The following is a 23,375-nucleotide window of genomic DNA, read 5'->3' on the forward strand; positions in this document are numbered from 1 at the left end:
AATTCGTGAAAATTTATATTGGTTGTAAAGCATAGGAGTCTTTATTTTTATGACTATATTCATTTATAGAAAGATTGTCTTTTCAGTTAATGGTAACAATATTCCATTAAGAATGAATTTCTAAAGATAGATAAATTTGATGTTTTTAATAGGTAAGTGTAAAATAAGTGTAGCATATAAATGTTGGGCAAACCTTTTTTCCCTTTCAAGAGCAAAGCAAAACAATTTGAGTAGACTTTAGTGATGTGATCTCACAGCAGATTTTATGTACCAAGAGTTCACTGGAATTCTAGGCAGTTACTGACCATAAGCTGTAATTCATCTGTGCCATAATAGTATTTTAGAACAATCGAGATGTTATAAGTTGTATTCCCTATTTTGACTAATTTCTTTTTTATCCAATTCTCCTTCCCATTTTGGTCCCCTAGTTGTTGCGTTAGTATCCTTAGGATGGGTCTGATACTCATCAGACATGCTGTTACTTCCTCCTCAGATGAGGAGCCCAGAGAGATAGCTCCATGTGGTTTGAGTGTGCTCATGCTTCCCACCCCAGAACTGGCTTAGACAGATGGGTGATAAGCGCGTGCTGCTGATCTGTGGGTCGGTGGCTTTATACCGGAAATCTGTGTCTGAGGACTACTTGAGGAAGTTGTGGGAAACTAGCTATTGATGAGCTTGCAAGCACTCAAAAAGGATGAATACAATGTGGGAAGTAAATACTTTACTTCATTTGGTTTGGAAGATTAGATTTGTGAGATTAGATTTGTTTCCATCTGTTTACTGTTATTAAAGATTATGTCTATCATGAGTTTTTAGAAGCCTATGGTTATTTCTTTGGTTTCTGTATGTACCTGTGTCTAAATTTCAATTACTCCTTTAGATCATAGCATGCTCACTGAAGAGGGTTTAATTGTCTCCACTTACGGCACCTTTAACAGTAGAGAGAAGCACGGCCTGTGCAGGAAGTCTCAAGGAGTTGGAATTACCTGACTTGTTGGGACCTTAAAGGGTACAGTGAGGTTCTAGAAGCCCTCCAATGCCAGGAGGTGAAGATTAAAACTGATCCCTAGAGCAAAAAGCTTCTTATGGATGAGGTTGTAAAGTCATTGGTATATAAGACCTAGCAAGGTGAAGAATGCTATTTAGATTTTAGAGCATGGTTGCTAATTATATGGCTACAGTAATTTAAGGGGGACATTTTTATTCACCACATTGGTTAAGGTGTATATCAGTGGTCTTTATAGATACGATTTTATTAAAGTGACTAGAGCAGTGGGAAAGTTAGGCAGTTTCCTGTTTGTGTTACCTATCAGTATACCTTTAGTCAACAAAAACACCCCTTTAAAACCATTTAATATAAATATTACTGTATTAACTGAATAGGTTTTTTTTTAAATCAAGGAACATAATTCTTGGGGATGTTTTTGTTCATTTGGTGTCCTAATATTATCTCTGCTTCTTAAATTACTCCCTTAGAATAGATACCTAGGTAAGTGGGTAAGTAGATTGATCTCTGTATATATATCTATATCCCTTCTTCCTCCCCACTCCCCATACTTTTTATTGCTCCCTGTTTTTCCTTCTTCTGTGAACCTTCTGAGCCTATTCTTTCTTGAGCTTCAGGAATTAAATGACTAAGACTGCCCAGGGAGCCAAAGCTGCTCTGGTTTCAAAAACTTACCATCTTTGAAGTCTGCATTCTTTTGAGGAAAGAGTATATGTTTCTATTAGGTGGATAAAAATGCCTCTCACATGTTTTATGTCAGCATTTATGAACATAAATTGGGTAATGGTGCATTTTTAGAGTATGGTTATGATTAAGTAAAAAACAATATGGAAATGGCTTGACTATAACTATTATTTTTGGCTTCTGTGACAATAGGCTTATTGCTAAGCCATGTATTAATTTTGACCCTAGGCCTCTGCAGTCTTCATGCATTTGTTCTAAATCTCTGTGTGAAGTATTTTTTTAATTGTAGTTAATAAAAACTGCATTTTATGTCCATTTATCATCTATTGATAGTAAACTGAGGTCCCCAATGATTTTTTAGAAAAACTGAAGATTATTACATTTTTTATTGAAGGAACTATAATTTCAGTTCTTTGGTAGATCAATTTTACCCTATTGAAATATTTAATGGTGTGTGACAAGCTCCTTTGGTACCAGAATTTACATGTGAAGAACTTTGGAGAGGGTCCTGGATTCTTCAGGCTTGCTCCAGTGACCCAGCTGTAGAACTTGTAATACTGCTGCTGAAGTCACTTACACACTGTGTATTAAAACAGCGGGGAGGTTTCCTCTAAGGAAAAATACAGTAAGATTTAAGTAAGTTGAAGCCATAGATATAAAGTCAGATCTATGTTTACTTTTCTTTGGACTCTTTGGATGTCTTGGGGAAGTCACTTCCTTTTCTTTCTAATTCAAATGGCAAAGTCAGAATGAAAGCTTAAACTTCCTCTATTTCTAAGATTGAGCTGGTTTCACTACAGCTGGTAAGTCTGTATATATTTTTTTAAACTCTGAAAACAAATGTGAAAGCTCCTGCAAGACTTTGGAAGCAGTAGAGCTGCTCACATTTTCCTCTGGCATCTGAAAGTTGTTCCCACGTGTTGATTTTGTCTGAGAATTGAGGGCATTGTTTCTGCCCACACAGGAATGTCAGTGCCGTTTTTTCTTAGTGCTGTGAATAAGGCTCTTTTCCTCAGTGTTCTGATGATAATAGTATTTATCAGAAAGTAGAATGTGTCAAGGTCTTCTTGACTTTCTTGTATAGAGTACTGGTCCCAGAAATCCAATTTGATATCATTGCTTTCAAGTGTGTTTTATTTACTTGATTGTTTATGTCTACTTTCACCCTCCAAGGTTGTTTATTCAGACCTCTGGTACAGACCCTTACTAGGTTTATTAAATAGTTTTAACTATCTACGTATTTGTGGAGCATCTAGAAGTTGTGGCACCCTGTGAACGCCCATAAAATAGTGTTAGATTTAATATGGTTTAGGAACTGGAAACAATTTAATAAGTGTGTATTAATGTGCAATTTAAAATTCAAACAGTGTAAGTCCAGCATAGGTCTGGCTAACTGTTAATCTATCCCTTTGGTTTAAAAAAAGATTTAAGGTGATAATTCTATGCAGTACCTCAATTTTTATTTGTTAAATGGGAAACAGCTGCCATGCTACATGTGATTGAATACTTCCGTCCAGCTTGAAGAGCACTAGGGATTCACAGGAGCAGAGCAGAGCATGGCCTTCTCACCAGGCCACTCTTCAGCTGGGCATTCAGGACTCTGGTTAGGTAGGGCTGCAGCCTGTCTTTTGATCTATTTCTGCTGAATTTTCTGAGTCTTCCCCTGCCAGCCAAACTGGTGTTTTAATCAGGTATATCCTGAATTATCTGTCCTGTAAATTTCTGTTTAGATCATCTCCACATTTTTTAGGATTTCCTCCCTAGCCACACGAATCCTTTCTATCTTTTAATGTCTAACTGAAATCCAGCTTTCAGAATGTTTAGTTCCTCTGACCTTGTTTGCACCATTACTTAGGCAATTCATCATGCACTGCCTTGTGAAAGAATCTCTTGTATTGAACAACTGCTAAACTCTTGTAGTGTTGTTTGATTTTTCTCATGCTTGTATTGTTTTTTCCCTGGATTATTAGTTCCTTGAGAAAAAACTTTCTTCTTCTCTCTCCCCATAGGACATGAACACAGGACTTTGCCTATATAATTCTCATAGAAAGTAATTGTTGATTTCTCTCTAGTTTCTTGTGTATTGTATACAATTTTTATTCTTCTTCTCTAAGCTACATGATCACATTTGCTTATTTATGTTCCTAATAATTCTGTCCATCCTCTTCAATTAGAAAAGAAAGATTTGGATGTGTGTATACTGCCCCATCCCTGAGCATGGCTACTTCTCTGCACAACTGCCCTGCCTTTTACATACTTAAAGAAACAGCAGGCTAACTTCTTGGAGAAATGCTTCAAGCTTCAGTAAATGAAAACCATTTATTAAAGTTCTGCAAAAGGCTATGAATTTGCTAGGCGTGAGAGTGATGGAGAAGTGGGTCAGATGTGACCTTGGCCCCTTAGGTGTTCACAGCCTCCAGGGGAAGGCAGACTCCCAGAAGCTTAAGAGTTCTATCACCTGAATGGGAGCTGCCACGGTTAGGTTGCTTGCTGAGTGGGAGGAGGACACAATTAATACTTTATTCCTTGCCTCTTTTTCTCTACTAATGCTCCTCTTGAGCAAAGTAATGAATGATATGGTTTTTATCTCTCAGCAGTCAAGAATTCTACCGCATGCTTTATCCTTTTTGTCTTCCTCACTTTTGCTTTCCAAATCTGGGGGTTGCCTTTTTTGCTCTTGCGTCAATGGTATTTTGAAAGTATTAAACTTGACACTTGAAAGTAACTTCTCTTTATGAATAAACATCTTGACATATTTTGAAGGCCACAGCCATCTCTTCCTGGCCCTATCTTGCTGTGCTGCCAGGCAAGCTAACTCCTTGGTAATTTAGCACTTTGTTAGCTTTCACTCTAGCCTCAGGGTGGTGATCAAACAGGCGCCGGATCTTTGAATTACTTTTCTGTTTTGGATTGAAAATTATTTGAAGGTTGAGTTAGATTAGAAATGGCAGGGAAGGACATTTTCAGGATAAGAGTCATACTTTAAAATCCATTTGGATACATTTTTCTCATTCTCTAAAATATGTAGTATTAGAGTTCCTGAAATGAAAACATATAATCTAATTTCTCCCTGAGCCAAGAAAAATATAAAATATCTTTTGTTAAACCCACTCTCTGTTGAGAGTCCCTGTATTTTCATCACTGTTTTATTTCGTCTCCTTTCCCTACTATTTTCTCTTCTCCTAAGCAAATGAAAGACAGTGATACTGATAAAATTTTTATTTCTCAACTGCTAGGATGAGGAAGGAGAATATCAAGTAAAATTCCTGCCTCCCTATTCGCCTTCCCCCATTAAGATTCCTGTGGAGATGTGTATAAGAGCTTGACTGGGGACAGAGATTTGAGAATCCTGCCTCTACCTGTGAGTGTATTTATTTCACAAAAGCTGGAGCTGGGGCCATTCTTCTCATCCATACATTCCACAGCAAGATGCATACTCTGTGGCCCAGAATAAACAAAGACAGAATTTATCACTAGTATTTACAAGTCTGTAATATAATAATGTGCTAACATTTGGATCTTAAAGGGGACTGAATGTAATATAATGTAATAGAACGCCATCTGTAAAAAGCCCTGGATTACTCAGAAAAAGAATTTCTTCATGGCTAAATGATTAAAGCACTGATAAATGACCTGTCACATTGCCTTTGTATATTTGTGTAATTAATTCTGCCCCAGATTTCCACATTAACTGTGTTGGAAAAAATATAACCAGGAATGTTACTTTTCACTTGTTTTTAGCTCTTCTATAGAGAGGCATCTCAAGACTGCTCCATTCTACCTATTAACTGAATCTCACAACTGTGTGCTTCATTTGTAGAATATGCTATTTTAACCTTTTTTGAGGTTGAGTCTGAGCATCGTCTAGTTATTCACATGGAGAGGAAATGTGATCTGAGTCTTATCATGATCTGTTTGTTATGTTCATTGATCTTTTTCCATGTGTCTTCCAGTAGAAATTTAAAGTGAATTGAACAGGAATGTACTACCAAGCTATTCTTCAATAGTAAAGAAAGCCTGTATGAATCAAATGTCAAAATTCATTCTAGACAAATAGCTTACAGAGAATGTGCTAGCCTACAGAAATTTGCTGCTTACGGTTTTTGAAATAAATTTTAATGGAAATGGTATTTAGCTACTTTAAAAAAAGATACCTAAAATTTGCTGTGCTTATCTGGCTAAATAAATAAGCCAGCGTTTTTATTTATCTCACAATTTTAGTCATTTTCATAGATTTTATATATTTTATATTTTCTCATAGGTTTATACCACATCTTGCTATTCAAAGTTGGATAATAGAAAAAAGTTGGACAAAAGGAAGTTAGATTTTCATTTCCTTCTTTTTTTGGTTTATTTATTTTTTCTCTATCTTGGATTTTCGTTTCTTGATTATTTTCATGACTAGGTTGCTAATGTCCCTTAATGATGATAGGTAAATCTTTTTTTTAAATAGGAAAAAATAAGAAAAATGGGAAGTTAAGAAAGACATATTTGTACAGCATTTTACAAATTTGGTCTCAAAGTAGTAGTCCTTTAAATATATCTTGTGTGTTCAGAAATAATTGTTATCTCCAAATATTTTTTTGGTTCCTATCTTTTCTGAGAAGATAAAAAGAAAAGTATAAGGTATAATTTTCCTCTTAGGCTGCTTATAAGTTTTACTTTCAGAGATACACTTTACACATGAAACAAGAATAGGAATATAATTAATAAACTACTGTCTATGGTTTAGATAAATAATATAGAAGTGCCATATAGCTATGTGATGGAATTGGTAAGCAAATCTTCATCAAGGAGAAGGGAACTCCTGGATTTTGAAGAATGAAGGAAGTGTTTAGGAAAACTCATCATCACCTAGCCTATTACATTGTTAATTTGAAAATGGCTAAATAGTAAAATCCAAGCAGAATTTGGGGGCTAAAAGAAAAGGTTTTAATGCCTTATTTCCTGATATGTCAAGGATAACAACGTATTGTAAACTTTGTTAGGAGAAAGCCAGTGTTGCTATTTTTGAGCCTCACTTACCTTGGGTTGGCTTTACCTAGAAATCTTCCCATCTTGCAAAACCAGTGTATCTGAGATTTACTTCTGCTAAATGTTAGGGGAAGGTTGAGCTCCCATCCATAAGAGAGGTTGTAAAGAAATATTCAGACCTATCTATGGGCTCTATCTCCTATGCATTCTGTTTGCTTTCTGAAATTATGTTGGCGCCGATTTCATTCTCTTTCTTCTTTCTCTTGTGTCAGGGTGGAAAAAAATGAATATGTAATGTGCTTGTATGTGCATATGTGTTCACGCTACATTATTTTAGAGTCTGAATAGCTTCCCTAGGGAGCAGAGCTAAATGTATATGTTTAGCCTTCCATCTTTAATTGGAATTGTACTTTCTACTTAGAAAAATTTGAGCAATGAGTATGTTTTATTACTTGGATAAAGTAAAATGCCCCCCGTCAATATAGCACATATCAGAGTTGCTAGGAAGCTTTTGGATATCTTGCTATAAAAAGACTTTTGATTGGTTGTGGTAGCTTTAATAAGATCTATTTTAATATTGTCCATTGTTTTCTTGCACATGCTTTTTGTTAGTTTTCATTTTCTTCCTTATTTCCTGCAGGTCTCTAGATAATCCATTTTCTTTTGCATGTATGTTTAATGGGATGGTGTAGAGAGGTGGGTCATAGGAGATGAAAGGATGGAAATGCTATCTGCTTAAAATGCTATTTTGTTTTTTTGCAATTAATAGGTGTAATTCAGTTCTTATCCACTTGGTTTGGGTCATTATCTTTTTATAAGGTATGTGGTTTTGGTCATCAAGCATTTGGTGACACCTTTAGGAATAATTATAGACTCCTCTGGCCCTGGTTGGAGCCCATGCAGCAAAGGGTGGGGCTGCATTCCCATGCCTGGGGCTGGAATTCAGACTCTCCCCATAGTAAGACTCTGTTCTGGATGTGGTAATTTGGGGAAGCATCAAATGTTAACATTTCTGTATAGCTTTTTAATTTATAGAGTGGTTCTTAATTATATTCTCATTTATCCTCATAGTAATTGATGGGGAGAGGGTGGGGTGTTATAGACAAAGCACCGCTTTTGTGTAGCAGCTCTGAAATTTAAAAGGCACTTCATTTCATCGTCAACATTAGTGTTTTGAACTCTGGGTGTATCTCACAATATATGTCAGAAGAAACTTGATTGCTGTTTTCTCCCCACTTTCTTGCTGAAGTCTTTGATAATTTTTCAGAGATAATGATACTATTTGAAATCTGCAGAGTAAGCTGAGAGTCCAGTTGGAGACCAGTAGGATGCTGAGGCAGGAAGGGGGGGTTAGGAGGGATGCTCAACAAGATAGGACTTGGCAGTTTCACTGTACAGGGTCTGGTCCTCAGCTTTGGGGTATACATTAGTTCTTTATTCACTGTGCTGAAGTCAGGCAGAGGAAAACTGGCCCATACTGACCAGTCCTATGAACGTAGACATTTGATTGCCAGGAAGTGAATTCACAGTGAGAAATAACTGCCAGTAAGAGTGATATTCTGTCATTGATGGGTCAACTCATTCTTTACTTCATTGTAAGAAAGTCATCAAATGGTGCCAGATGATAATCGTTAAGATGTAAAGCCATTAAGGATGAAATTAAAAGCAGGTGGTATTATAGCAGCATAGTAACTGGTGTCTTCAACCCACTTTGGCTTGATCCAAAGCCATTGTGGAGCATTGAATACATCTGCCAAGGTTAAGAGTAATTGTTTTTAGGCCAGGTCCCCTTCTTCCAAGTGATGCTGATGAATTCTCAGTGTTTGTTGTTACCCAGGAAGCCTAGTTGGGACTGTAGATTTGGATGCATGTGCGCATGCACACACACACACACACTTTTCCGTCTCCTGCAATCAGATCATTTCATCCCTTACATATATTGATTTTACTTTAATTTCTCAGTACATGTTAAACTATCTCCAAGTTCTGCTGGAAACCTTATTACAGACTTTAGTATTTATAGTTGGGTATATTGTCTTCCCTAATAGGCTTGGGATAGGAATTGAAGTTGGGAAGGAGAATGATTGGCCTGAAACTCATGCTCCATGTAAAAATACTGTTTGTTGGAAAAAAGTGTAAATTTCAAATAGATGTCACATATTACTTTGCATTTTAAGGCAGAAAAAATATAGGGGGGCTTTGAGTTGACCATCTGGAAATACATAGTGCAGAAAGTTTTCAGTTTATGAACAGGTTATCTGCATACACCATACATCAACAAATGACAGTGTGTTTTCCTGTGGAAACATGCTCAAATTATTAGCTTTCCACATTGATTTGTAGAAGTCTATACCTTTAAGTTTTTGAAATGAGTTCTGGGTGTTCAATCTCTGAGCAGGTGGATAAAGATAGAATTTCTACCCCACTTTCTTAACTTAGGCCAAAATTTAAAATTCCTTTTTTTCATATTATTTCATAGTTCTTGGTGCTTTTTCCCCAGAGACTTTCTTGTTCTTTGCTATCTTATTATTCTGTATTATTATGATACAAAAAAAATGTTCTATATGCTTCCTGACTACTTTTTCCTCCCTCAATAATTGGAAATCCTAGTTCTTCAAATGTAGCAGATCTCTCAGCTAAGTACTGAGAGGGTCAGCAATTTGAGTGAATGACTTCAGTGTGAATAATTTCCTGTACTGCCTTTTAGAAGAAACCTGTCCAGTCTAAAGAGTGATAAGTGATAGAATTTCAGTACTGAAGCCAAGAGAAGTGAAAAATTAAGGCAGTTGTTGAGGCTGGAAGGCTGGACTTGTAGTGTCTTTGGGTCAGGTGGACACATTGTTGGTAAGGTAGCCTTTTTGAGAGGCATGCCTCAGGGCCACACTTCCTGCTTCTGAGTCCCCATGTTTCTCTCTGATATCTTGTGTAGTTCAATAAATTGATGTGTGTGTGTTTTAAGTCAGCAAAGTCTTAAAGATTCACCCAGGTTCTTCCCCCACTGCTGACAAAGATTTCGTTGTCACTTTCTCTTTTGTTTTATGTTAGTGTGTTAGCCATCCACCAGGAATGAAAAAGTTTTACTTGGGGAAAATGTCAAGCTGAATGGAAACACTGTTGTCTCAGACCAATGTATTAAAAACAGATATTTCAAAATGAATTTTTTCCCCAGATTGCCCAAAAGTTGCTTGTCATTGAATTTCAAGAGTCAGAAATTCAAAGTGATAAGAAAAGGAAAGTCTTATCTCTAAAAAAAACTCAAGACCTCTCTCTTTGCATCAGATCCTGATTCTCTCTGTTTTACAACCCTAGTAAAGTAAATATTTAAGTGATTAATACTTGTCATTACAACTTGACTTCCACTTTGTAAGTTGTTAAAAAATACTTTAAACACTCCCTACGGGTAGAAGTGAGCATAGTTTCCCTGGGCTTGGTTTGTGATGCAGTATGTACTGTCAAACGGATGTCCTGTGCTTTTTCACCTGGTATTTCTTTTTCAAAGGTAGTTTCAAATACAGTTTTCATTAAAGATTACCAGATAAATTTTTTATTACCAAGCTATATGAACTAGTCATTTCTTTTTAAAGGATTTTAAGTGAACATGTGAGCAATTGATATTTTTTCCAGTCAGTCCTGGCTTTTGTGTCCAGGTCTTTGAAAGGGAAGAGAGCCAGATGGAAAATGGAAAGTTCATGGATTTGTAGTGTGAGGGCGGATAGCCTTTCTCTGGGAGAGGGGATCTCTTTGCTGACCTGGGGATCAGCCTTGCTTCATTCACGGTCAGAATCCTTGGTTAAGCTTTTTAAAAATAATGGAGTACAGAAGAGTTTAGAGCAGTGAAACTACTCCTGATGGTAGGAGTAATAGTGGAGGTGGATACATTCGTCCAAACCCACAAAATGTGCAGCACCAAGAATGAGCCCCAATGTTAACTGTGGACTTAGGGTAATTATGATGTGCCAGTGCAGGTTCATCAGTTGTAACAAATGTTCCACCTTGTGGGGGATGTTGGTATTTGTGGGGGGCGCTATGCATATGTGGGGATAGAGGTTGTTTGAGGAACCTCTATATCTTCTCGATTTTTCTGTGAACCTAAAATTGTTCAAAGAAAACACAATCAGATGCCCAAATCACATTTGAAGGTTCTGACTCAGCAGGTCTAATTCCAGGCTCAAGCACAGCCGCAGTTAAAACCTGCTTTGAGAGGTTGTATCATGCTGCCTGGCAAAGCACTCCATGCCACAGTACCTGCTCCCAGGTGTAGGTGAATTCATCAGTCAGCTCCTTGTTACAATGTTAATATGGCTGGTGGGGAATTTCCCCTAGTGATAGGAAAGTGAACTGAATAGGACCCTACATTAAGACTGCAGAAGCTCTTATTAAGTGTCTCAGGATTCACTCACTTGACAGATAACTTATTTCTTAACTTGAATTAGTGGCTGACTTTGGTTCTGATTTGCTTGAGCAATGCCCAGCATATAATAAGCATTAGTTGCAATTATTATCATTTTATTTAAAAACCCTGATTATATTTTTCTCAAGATCACATACTGTTTTGAATTTTTGAGGAAAATAAGTTCTCTGCCTTGGATAAATTCTAAATATTATTGTTATATTTTTATCAATAACTCAGTGACTTGGAAGGCCCATAATGTAAACATATGCCACTTACATATTCACGATGACTTTGTAATTTAAAGAACTTGCTTAGACTCAAAAATCAAACTTTAGTTAGTCCTTTTATAGTAAGGAAAAACCACAAGATTTAGAAACAATATACTTTCTCTTGAAATTTTGAATAAACCAATCCCTTTTGATGGAGACTCAGAAGAGAGCTATTGGCTATAACGTATTGGGTTAAAAAAAAAGAAGAATGTCAAAGCTGAATTTATTTACTTTGCCAATAAAATAAACTCTGTGAATAGAAATACAGTTGGATTTTGCAAATGAGAAATTGCAGGCTATTTGGCAGATATTCACTTAGATCAAATGAAGATTTAGGTGATTCTTCCTCATTTGCTACAATACCATCCCATTAAACTTTTATTACCAAAGGAAGGCATTCCAGGGACCCTGCTTTATGAGCAGCTGAGCAACTGACATACATTAGAAACTGACAGGGGTGTTTATTATTTCTTATCATTTAGTTAAAGCCAAAAAATGAGTAATATTCTTTGTGTAAAATTTGTGTGTGGAAATTTACATTTCATCAGTAAATATGGTTTGCTTAACAAGCTTCAAGATCCATCGCTCTGGCATTTTTTTGCAGCTCCGATTCCAGATGTTGGCTTTGGGATTCCTCTGGAGCCATCATGTTGGTAAGAGGAGTGGGAACTGGCTCTTGGCATAGCTTCCCGCAGGCCTGGTCCGCGGCATGCAGGTAGAAGTCATCCGAGAGGGCGCCCTCTGGTCTGCTAGCTGATTGTCGCGTCCTGAAAATGATGAAAACCTCCGGCTGCTGAAAATAAAACCTAAAACCACCTTAGAAATACAGGATGTGATTGTGGGTGACAGATTAAAAGTTTAATGTTTTTTTAAAACTAAAAATTAGCATTTATTTGCGTTGGTAGGTGGAAGAAAGTCATGTCCACAGACTTAAATTTGTGGTTGTGTTTGTGAATAGTAATATTTAGGAGCAGGATTTCTGTTGTTGTTTTACATTTTCCTCGTAGCATAGAAATGAAATATTTTTTCTTTCTTTTTTTTTTTGATCTAAACTTACCTGGTTGCTTATGAGATAAATTGTGTACTCAGTTAAGAAATCTGAAATGTTTCAAAACCCAGCCTACTGGGGTAGAAGACACTGTGTGTGAATACTTCATTGATCCTGGCAGCATTGTGCTCATGAAATAGGATCTTACAACATGTAAGAATCTGGCAAGCTGCTCTGTCCTTGAGGAGTTAATTAAGGTATGTAGTGTATGGTTTTATTAAAGGTGAGCCCATATTGCTTCAGCTGCAGTAGGGTTTCCTTTAAAATTATTGCAGGATACAGTTACTGGGAGGGTATTGTGCAGTCTGTTCTGGTCTAGTGTTTGTTTTTTGTTCCAGTAGTAGCCTTTTAATATATATTCCCAGTACCTAAAACTACTTTGAATAGTATTTTATGTTGTTCATGACCGTAGCACTTGGAAGTTTCCCCAGTGATCTATCATGATCCCCTGGATCCTGTAGAATGGAAAACAGATTCTGCGATGACCCTGTGACAAGTTTAGTTCTTTCTCTCTCCTCCCTTTTGTAACCTAGTTTTGAAGGAAAGTTTCTTCCTATCATTCTCTGTAGTGATTTATAAGAAACCTACATGCTTACATAACCTTGATAATGCATGTTTGTGTTTTTCTGTCTATGGATGTACATGTGTATAGTTTATAGATCACTAATGAAAAATTTATTTTTCAACTAAAAAAAGGGAAGCGTCATGTATTTATATATGTATGTGTGTATATATATAATGTATGTATACGCACACATTTCTTTATGTATTTTATATATATATAAACACATACCTTTTTTCTGACTAGTTGGGAGAACTTTTTCAAACTTAATTCTTATTAATGATCAGAAGAACTTAAAACTCTTCTTTTACTATAAATGAGTTATTTACTTCTGAAATTTTTAACACACACAAAATCACTTGATGTGGGTATTTTTTGTTGTTGAGGTTTGAATGGATTTGGAGACAGAGGTGTAGGCCGACAGCTCACTCAGATTGGTAGGAAAAGAATTAGCTGATAAATGATGCCTTAGGCTATTTCAGAGGCTCTCTTTCCCCTCCTGTATGGTTTTCTTTGATTTCCTTCAGACCCGCTTGACAATGTATCAGTTGTGTTTGCTCTTTGCATACCTTTCTTTCCTTGGCCTTTTATATTTGCATAGTGTAGTGTAGGGCTAGCGCAGAATATACAGCTCAAGGGCTGTGATGTATGGATTGCATTGTGTGCTTCCCAGCACTGTCTCCTCGGCACACAATAACTGCAGTGTGGACAGGCCTACACGGAGACAGTGATGGTGTTTTATAAAACGCCAGTGGTGTGTGGCATTGACTGCAGTCTGCCGGGTAAGCAGTTGCACAAATTCCTTCAAGTTGAGAGGCCTCCAGAAATGTCATGTTTTGGCCTCAACAATGAATGCCACAAATAACAGCACAGGCACGGGGACTTTGCTCAGCATCTCAGATTCCAGCCTGCCTTTCTTTAGCTGGGTCAGCTGAAGATTGCTTTGCCTTTTCTTTTTTTAAATGAAGTTCCCCCAAGCTAGTCTTCCAATTTGTGAATAATGTATTTTAAACCCATCTAAATTATCTTGTTTTGTCTCTATCCTTTGGATATCTCTCATGTATTAATGCAGTCTTTTAAAGAAAAAAAAATCTGAAATGTGGGAAGTAGAACAAATGACTTTTTTTGTTTTGTATTTTAAGTTTTTAACCCATTGATTTTTCTGCTGGTCAGTGGAATAAGTGGGGTTAGAGCAAAGGCAGATGGGAAAAAATAGATTGTAAAGGTTCTTTGTATTTAATATAAAAAATAAGATTTTTGGAGTATACTTGGCAAGTTTTATTAACAGTTTTATGGTTTTAATTGTTTAACTTGATGCAACATAATCACAGTAGAGATTGACATAATATGTACTCTATAAAGATTCCAGTTTAAGAAGAGATACAAGCAAAGGTATGCTTCTGATGGCAAGAAAGCAGTGAAACTGATGTTGTAGTGAAGGAATGTGCAAAGACTCTGCAAACACCCCAGTGTTACCTTCTGCACGGGAGATGGCCTGCTCCTAAGAGAAAGGGGCAGACTGCCCTTTCTGCTTTCATCATTCCTCTACTTCCCAAGAAATATTTAGAAGTGCTGTAGTTACTAAGGAAGAGTTTAAGTACAGTGTTGACTTGTGCAGGAAAATGTAGGTCTGTGGCTGTTCTCCTCCCAGAATCTAGTTGGCAGTATGTGTTTGGTTCAGTTCCTTGAATATCTACGGCTTGGTAGTCCATGAGCTAGATCCAGGAGATGGCATGAGACTGCGAGCCAGAAGGCTTGAATTCTAGACTCAACTATGCCAGTTTTTGGCTGGTGTCATAGCACTGAGCCATTCCCTCCAACAGACATCTTTCTGGCTCTGGAACTAGTGAGTAGTGAGCTAGTTACTCAGTGAGGGGCTGCAGTAGGAGACATTGAAGTGAGTAAGACATACTTCTGCTTAAAGAACTCAGTTTCCAAAAGTAGTATCACAAGGAGTAGAATGTAAGAGTAAGTAACACAGATGTGAAATAAAATGCTTGGAGGAGAAAGATGAATATTGGGAGTTTGGAGTAGACTTCATAAAGGAAGGAGAATTTGGAGATTTATCTGGAGGTAGAGTTTTAACAGTTGGAAATAAATCAAGGTAAGCCAGAAATTTAGAGTATGTCTTGGCAAGTCAGCAGTCCTCTCTATCTGGGGCAGTACCACCGCCTTGCTGTAACAGCTAGTGAACCAGCTGTATGTTCTGGAATCCTGGAATCTTATACATTGTAAAACAAAACATATTCTTGGTTAATAAATATACATTTGTAGTCCTTGTGTGTAATAGAATGCAAGTTGTTGTTTATAAAAAAAATCAGGACAATAATGATAGAAGAAAATCGCCTTCCTGATAGAAATAGAGAGTACTAGTGTTTATGGCTGTCACAAATAGAGTTCAATTCTTTAAAAGAAATTTATGAAACCAGACTGAAAAGTTAGATTGGTTACACTCTCTATAACCTTAGTTTTCTCATTTATGAAATGAGATTGGATGAAATAAGTGTGAAAGGTCTTTAATAATACCTAAAATCAATTACTATTTTTAGAGCAGCTCAGAATGGTCCTGTGATTTCAGCTGCCTTTAATGAATCCATGTAATGTGCCAAACATTTTATTAAGCACTTTAAATACACCTGAGTTAATTCTTGTATCAACATTACAAGGTGAGTATTTTTATTTTAAAGAGAGGAAACTGAGGTATAGCAAATATAAGTAATTTGCCTGAGGTTACACAGCTGTTCAGAAGTAGAGTTGGCATTCAGAAGCATGTCGCTGGGATCCTCCTGCAATACCTTCTCCCTTATTGAGAATCCACGATTCTAATGAAAATGGTGCATATGAAATCAGGGAGGGGAGAAGGAACAACAGCTGGCATGCTCCTATACGTTTTTCTGTATTACCGTTATGAGTTGTGTCCTGGCTCCTTTCCCCCAAGTGGTAAGAATTATTATTTATGGAGTGTTGTGAGCAGCGTGAAGACAAAAAAAGTTGTGAATCACTGGGTCATCTTGCTGTCAGAGCATACCTAGGCAGGTTTGGTTGCAGCTTAATACTTACACAATGTAATAACTTGGAGCATTAAATGTGTAACATTTAATATGTGTCTTGATAATCTGACATACTCTTGTTTATGTTGATGAGATAAGAAATGTGCTATTTTGTTTGCCTTTTTGAGTTAGCTTCTGAAAGCAGATCACTTTCAGGTTTCTTAAGAGTAATTTATCTGGGTTTTGTGTTATACTTTTCTTTACTCAGTCCTTAGTCCTTAGCTCATGTTTCTTTCCCTCTTGTTTCATGGCTTTATTATATCTATTGTTGTTTTGTGTGTGTGTGTGTGTTTGGCTTCTTTTATTCAGTATGTTTCTTTTGAGATTCATTCATGTTTTTATGTATATCAGTGGTTTGCCTTGTAAAAAAATCACTCCATTGGTACCACAATTTATTTATACATTTCCCACTGATGGACATTTGAGTTATTTCCAGTTTTTGGCTGTCATGAAAAAAAAAAAAGGTATATGTACATTCTATGTACCTGTCTTTAGGTGGATATATGACCTCATTTCTCTTATATATCTTGGAGTGAAATTGCTAGGTCATAGGATACATAGCTATTTATTTAGCTTTAGTAGATACTGCCAAACATTACATCTATTGTTTTTAAATAATGACTGTCAAAACCTTTTTAATGAGTATGAATGAGAAATTAATTGAATTAAGTTGTATTTTATCTGGCTAGAGATCCATTGAGTTTCCTTACATTGAGAGTTTTAGCCTTTGTCAGCCACTGTGTCCTTTAATAGTACCACTTTCTTATGTCTTCATCTAGAACTCTGAGGATATATATATATATATATATATATATATACATACACACATACCACCTTATTCTGTCTTCTATGTTTGAAATTCTTTTATAGTTTCCATCTTTTGGTGCTTTATACAGAGTAGTTTTTCAGGTCTATCTTCCAGTTCACTGGTTTTCTTTTTAACTGTGTCAAACCCTATCCATTTGGTTTTTATTTCTAGATGTTTTGTTTGGTTCTTTTCAGAATGTGCTTCTTGCTAGTTTCCCTTGATGGTATTTAAAATATTCGTTTATTTATTTAAACATATAAAACATTTATTTTGTGTTCTGTACTTGATAATTCCAATATCTGTAGTTTCTGAAGATCTGATTCTGATATTGTATCTAATGTTCAATTATAGTGACTGGTTTCCTTGTGTGTTGTTTTTTTTTTTTTTTTGGGATTTTATCTGTGGGAATCATTTGCTTTGGCAAACAGCTGGCATATCCAATCCTGGACCAGTTTAAACTGAATTTCTTTTTTTACATTTTTAAAAAAGATAATGGATGAACGGTGGCTCTCCCCACCCCCTCACCCCGCTTTTTTCCTTTTTTCTAGTTTAGAGAAATAGTTTATTTATTTATTTTTTTAAAGGATACTGTTAATGTCAGTCTCCACATTTGTCTCCTAGACCATCGGTCAGATCATGGTCATTTTTCCTTTCCCTCAGTGCTTGAGATATGATTAGTGGAACAGTAGTTCTTCTGTCAAGAAGTTAGTGAGTGTTATATTAAAAAAGATAGTGCTTCATTTAGCTAAATAATTTTGGAAAACATCAGGTTGAATGATGAGAAACAAGGTTTTTCACCATAGAATTTCTCAGGTATCTTAATATGCAAGTAGGAGTTTTGATGCTCTATGATTATGTACATTAAACAGAATTTTTCTTCTACTCTTCTCTCCTTTGGGGGATGTGGGTATGTATGTAGAACGTCACAGGGGACCAGTAGAACATACTTTGTCAAGTGCATGCTGCCTCTTGATAGCCTTGGCTTCTGCCTTCTCTTGCCTTCTGTATTTGCACCACTCTGTTCTATGTCTGTGTGTGTGTGTATACATAAAGTATGTGTATATATCAATCTTATATTTAAACTCTTTGAGGGAAGATGTGATTGTATCTGGGAATCTTTATTCCCAGAAGAAGACCTGCACTTTGGTAGACTCTTGTGTCAGGATGTCTCATAGGCCATTGGTCAGTGTCCTTTGGACCAGTTGCACCAGGTACCTAGTTAAATCTAGAAAGATAGATTGATAGGACTTATTTTGGAGGGGGGGTTCTTTTTTATTTTCTGTCTCTGCCATTTGAATGTTTCCTGAGACCATGTATGTCTTATTTATTATTGTTTCCCCAATGTCTTAACATAGGACCTCGTACATATTAGATGCCGGATGAATATATGTTGATCGTTTAACCTGGCAAGCTCTTGCAGTCATCTGAGATTGGGACAATATAACTGGCAGTTGTATTGCATAGCTTGTCCATTATGGATGGGTTACTTTTTAAATATAACTGTATACTCTAATATCTTTTAAATAGAAATTGGCTCTGTCAGACTCTCTATAAACATCCAAAGTGAAAAATAAGTTCTTTGGAATATGCTGTTTCTCTGCATAGAAAAAATCATTTCCTTGTTAAAGATTCATTGCAGATGCCACAGTCTTGGTGAAACCATGATTTTTCTCAGATACCATTACTTGATCCGTTCTTGGTGTTCCCACAGCCCTTACACACAGCTTTCAGCACAGACCTCACTATATTGTGCATTTTGTCTTTGCAGCCAGACTTTGAATTCATTAAGGTGGAGATGCTGACTAGAAGCTTAAGTAATGTATGTATACAGTTAAGATCTTATCATGTATTTAAAATATCTATTTCCTGGAGAAGGAAAGCAGAGAATAGTAGAGAAGCAACCTGAACATCCAGAAGATACTTTCATGTTAGATGTGGGCTAATGATAGGACACCTGGGAATAGAATTCATCTGTGATCGAGTAAGGCACTTGGTTAGCACCTTGACATGCACCTTCCTGTTGGGCTAATTTGACACTCACTGTGAGCTGTGAGATAACTGTGATTACATTTCACAGTTAAGGAGACTAAGTGGTTTGCCCATTGCCACACTTGTCTGGTTATAGCAAAGTGCTTACAAAATGTTGAATGAGGTAGGAACAGTGTCTGACTCTAGCCCCTCACCTGCCCAGCATACCAACACCAAGTTGTGGTGGTGAGCTTCATAGATGTTTTTCTCATTTTCTTTTAGGGGAATTCTGTCCATGAGAGCATGTTTCTGTTTTTTGAAATAGAAACCAGTAGGAAAATATGATTTATTAATAAAAAATTGGCTTTAAGCCAGTGTTGGAATGTTTTCTCTTTGAACTGAGGTATGCATTTATAGGCACCAGTTGTGTTAAGTATTTTTTTAATCCTAATTTCAAAGAGCATTCACCAAATAAAATAGTATGAATCTCCTTAAGACTCTGTCACATGTCTTCACATTTCTACAGCTAATTAGTTTCAGTAGTTAGCTTATTTGAAAGTAGTTATCATTTCTGTCCAGATGTTTCATAGAAATGATAACTTTGGGAACTGTATCTGATTAAAGGTCAACTTCTTATACAAGCTTCCATCGAGTTCTTAATGTCTTTCTAAATAAGAAGATAATTTCTGCTTTATAGTAGATAAATTGTGATTCATTATAATGCATTATAAATGCATAGTGTATGATGTCCAACTAGATGTGGCAGGAGCTATAATTAGCTTGCTCTCTTTGTTACCTCAGATAAGGAAATTTCCTAATTACAAAGTAGGTGCTGAAATTATAGTTATGGTCAGTCACTGTGAGCCTAAGTGGGTTAAATGTCACTTCATTTAAAGCAAGTACTTTATTTATCATTTAAATTTGAAGCAGGAATTAAATGGTTTTCTGATACAAGTTGAAGGAATTCAGCACCACTAAACCATCCCTACAGGATATGTTAAAGCTGTAGATGGAAATGTTCCTAAGGCCAAATAGCTTTCACCAGTGAAAATAAACCCACAGTAAAGGTAGCAGACCAAGTAATTCCAAGCAAGTATGAAATAAAATAAAACAAAAGACGCAGAACAACTACTCACAAAATCAGTCAAGGGATACACAAAAAGGCAGATTATGACATCTAATACAAAAAATGTGGAGGAGGAGGAAGAAGAAGAAAAGTATCTTTAGACTGTGTTTGAAACAGAGTAATCAGCAATTTAAGATAGACTGTTGCACAGTAAGGAAGCTGTCCTTGAACATTCGGTAACAACAAAAGTAAAGGCTGCAATAGATGAGAGAGAGAGAGAGAGAGAAAGAGAGAGAAGACATCCATCAAATAAAAAGAGAAGAGGATAAAAGGGAAAAGGAACAAAGAGGAGATATAAAATAAGTACTTTACATGTATATAGTACACTGTAGTTGTTTTTCAATTGATTCAGCAAGTATTTTTTTGAGCATCTATTATGGCTGGGTAGTCTTCTACTCCCTGGAGATTCAAGAGTGAACAATGTTGAAATTAATGTCAAAGAAAGTGAACTCTTCCTTAGATTATTGATTATCTTTAAAATACTCTTTGCTATTACTTGCCACCAAATCTCTTTGGCACCACATCTGCTCTGGGCTCCTGTAAAGAAGACACAGTGGATTTTACTGCATACTTAAGAAAGTAACTGTCATAATTTGACTCACTGCTTCAAAGTTAATTTAAAATAACCTACAAACTCAGAATTTTGATTATATAGATTAATAATTGCGTACAAATATATAATGTGATAATGAAATTTAGAACCTTTCATTTTAAAAGCTTAGTCAAAATTTCATATGCAAGTAAAATTACAATCATATTTCATGTTATAAAACTCCCCAGCTTGTAACAATAAGAGCCAATATTGATTAAACACTATGTGCCACACACTGTTCTAAGCTCTTGTTATGTATTACAACTCAGTACCACACGCTTTTTGGTAGATTCTAGTGTGCCCATTTCACAGATGTGCGAAATAAGGCCAGTAGAAATAAATATCTTGTCCCTGGTCCCAGCCAGAGCTTGTAAATAATGGACACGTATTACAGCTTTGCTATTTGGAATGCAGAGCCCAACACTCTTATTTACTATACTTTATTTGTATGTACATTGAATATGTGGACATATAAACACAAAACTGTCTTAAATATACTTAATAATTTAATTTTCTGAATCTTCAGTGGTGTGGACAACACTTTGCTTGTTATGTTGAAGTAATGTAATCTGTGTGGCATTCTCCCTCAACCCTCGACTTTTTGATATAATTGAATTTTTTTTAAAGGAATGTTTTAATAATAAAAGTTCCAGATTCTCTTTCACAAGTCTTTCAGGCATGAATTTCTTCCTTCAGCTCCCACAGAGAGGAGGAAGGAAAGGTTAGAAGGGAGAAACAAGCACTTGAATTGGGTTTTTATGAAGACTATCTTGTGAAACCCTTATCAGAGTTGTACTTGAAGTTGCAATGTCTTTTCTGTCTTACTCTGTTACTTATATATGTGTGGGGAACCAGTAATGTTTACACACTAGGTGAACTGACAAGTATACTTTTGGTAGTGTGAGGGCATTTATCTTGAGGGTGAAAATGTCTGATGGCTTATTCATTTTTCGCTGTGGTCCAGGGGTTGCTTCTATCAATGCAGGAGGCGGGAGGCGTGTGTCTGGCCTGCCCCTGCAGTGGGGCATTCCCAGGGGTGTGCATCATGATTGGAAATGAGTCACCACTTTGTTTTGCCATTGATTAGACAATGAGCTTTTCTTCTGTGACTGTCAAAAGCTTTTATATCTCTGTTGATCACAGCTTCTTAAAAAATAAAACACAGTAAACTATTTAAGGCAAAAATATGTTGAATCCTTTGAGGCAACTGATTTATTATCCCTGTTCTATTACCTTATATTTTAAAATTTTGTTCTACAGAGTAAATGTTCTATCATTCTTGTAAAAAAGTATATCTTGTATTGAAAAAATTTTTTTTCTATTTTACAAATACCACAGGACAAAATCAAACCTAAGTGCTGATGGGATAAATTATGTTAGGATACACTGAGGAATGGGGCTATGTAATTTTCCTCCTGGTGGGGACGGCGTATACCTTGTAGAAATGACATGGGCCACCTTGAAGAATTGAGGGAGGCAGTTTGGACATATTTTTGTCCTGTTGTAAAAATAAATAAATGAATTCTTTTAAGTCCTTTTTGTTTTTTCACAGAGTAGCCCTAAACATAGAGCATCTGTCTGAATGCTTTCATTTTAGAATTTAGAATAACATGTGTATGTGGGTTATCTAAAGTGAAAAAAATATTAATCACTTCTTTGTATTCTAAAAGAAGATTGGGAAATATTTATATTCACTTAAGCTAAGAATGTTGTCTGACACGATGCCCTTTATTTGCTGCCCTCATAGAATCCTTAGTGCTTGGAAAGTAAAGATATTATTTCTTTTCCCTCAGAAACGTGCAAAGGGACAAGTGTTATTTGACAGAGTGTGTGAGTATCTCAATCTCTTGGAGAAGGACTACTTTGGACTTATGTTCCAGGAAAACCCTGAGCAGAAAGTAAGTGAAGTTATTTCAAGTTTATTGATACTTCTTTAGAAAAATACTGTATTTTTTTCTTAGCTAGTATAAAATTTAGCTTTAAAATATCTTATATTTTTATTATGCCATATTTTATGTTCATTGTAGTTATTTGGTAAATATTGAAAGCTTTTATAGAAAGAATCACCTAGATCTTTTTGCCATTGTGTGTGTCTGCTTCTCCATTTGATAAGCAGAATGGAATGTCTTATCCTATGCTAATCATTAGAGACTGAAAGGAATTGATTTAAGCAGTTTTCTGTTTAACTTTTAGCTTTTGAATTCACCTGTCTGCTAGAAAGCATGCCTGAAAAGCTGGGAAGGTGATGTATTGGAAAGATCATCAGGAGTACCTCATGTACTTGTCTGGAGTTTGGGAGAGAGCATTTGCTTTGATAAACAGACTAGTGACTGTATGGGATGAAGGTGTTCCTTGCCCTGCTGTTGGGTTATTGGGGTCAAAAGAAGTGAGGCCCAGCCTAACTCGGGCTAGATTTGACTGGCCAGGACCCTGTAGATATATGCCTGACATCAGAAGTATGTTGAGATTGTTCCTGCTCCAGGAATTTCTCAAGACACTAAGCAGGAGCATCAGAATGCTCTAATGTTTAATGATAATTCCAGGGAACTTCAGGGCTTCTCGGTTCCATACATAAATTAAAGAGAGAAATATTAACCAGTTGGCAGTTTACCCGACTTAACCTGTAGCCTTCTGTCTTAGTTCAGGCATTTCCAACAAAGTACCACACAGACTGAATGGCTTATAAACAACAGACATGTATTTCTATTAGTTCTAGAGGCTGGGAAGTCCAAGATCAAGGTGCCAGCAGATTCTGTGTCTGAGGAGGGCCCACTCCTGGTTCATACATGGTGGCTTCTTACATGTCCTCATGTGGTGGAAGGGACTAGGAGCTCTCTGAGCCTCATAGGGCACTAATCCCATTTGTGAGGGCTCTGTCTTCTATGGCCTAATCAC

At 36.4% G+C, this 23,375-nt stretch overlaps 1 protein-coding gene across 17 annotated transcripts in view; it reads left to right on the plus strand.

Annotated features, from left to right (window-relative positions):
• Window positions 1-23,375, plus strand: part of EPB41L2 (erythrocyte membrane protein band 4.1 like 2) — a 198,467-nt gene that overhangs the window by 96,353 nt on the left and 78,739 nt on the right. For all 17 annotated transcript variants that reach the window (XM_036903807.2, XM_036903809.2, XM_036903795.2 and 14 more), the window contains exon 4: window positions 22,274-22,378. In XM_036903807.2, the coding sequence (XP_036759702.2) occupies window positions 22,274-22,378 (105 nt within the window). The remainder of the gene's footprint in view (window positions 1-22,273; window positions 22,379-23,375) is intronic.

This window comes from Manis pentadactyla, chromosome 12, assembly GCF_030020395.1.
Source record: "Manis pentadactyla isolate mManPen7 chromosome 12, mManPen7.hap1, whole genome shotgun sequence".
Classification (NCBI taxonomy): domain Eukaryota; kingdom Metazoa; phylum Chordata; class Mammalia; order Pholidota; family Manidae; genus Manis; species Manis pentadactyla.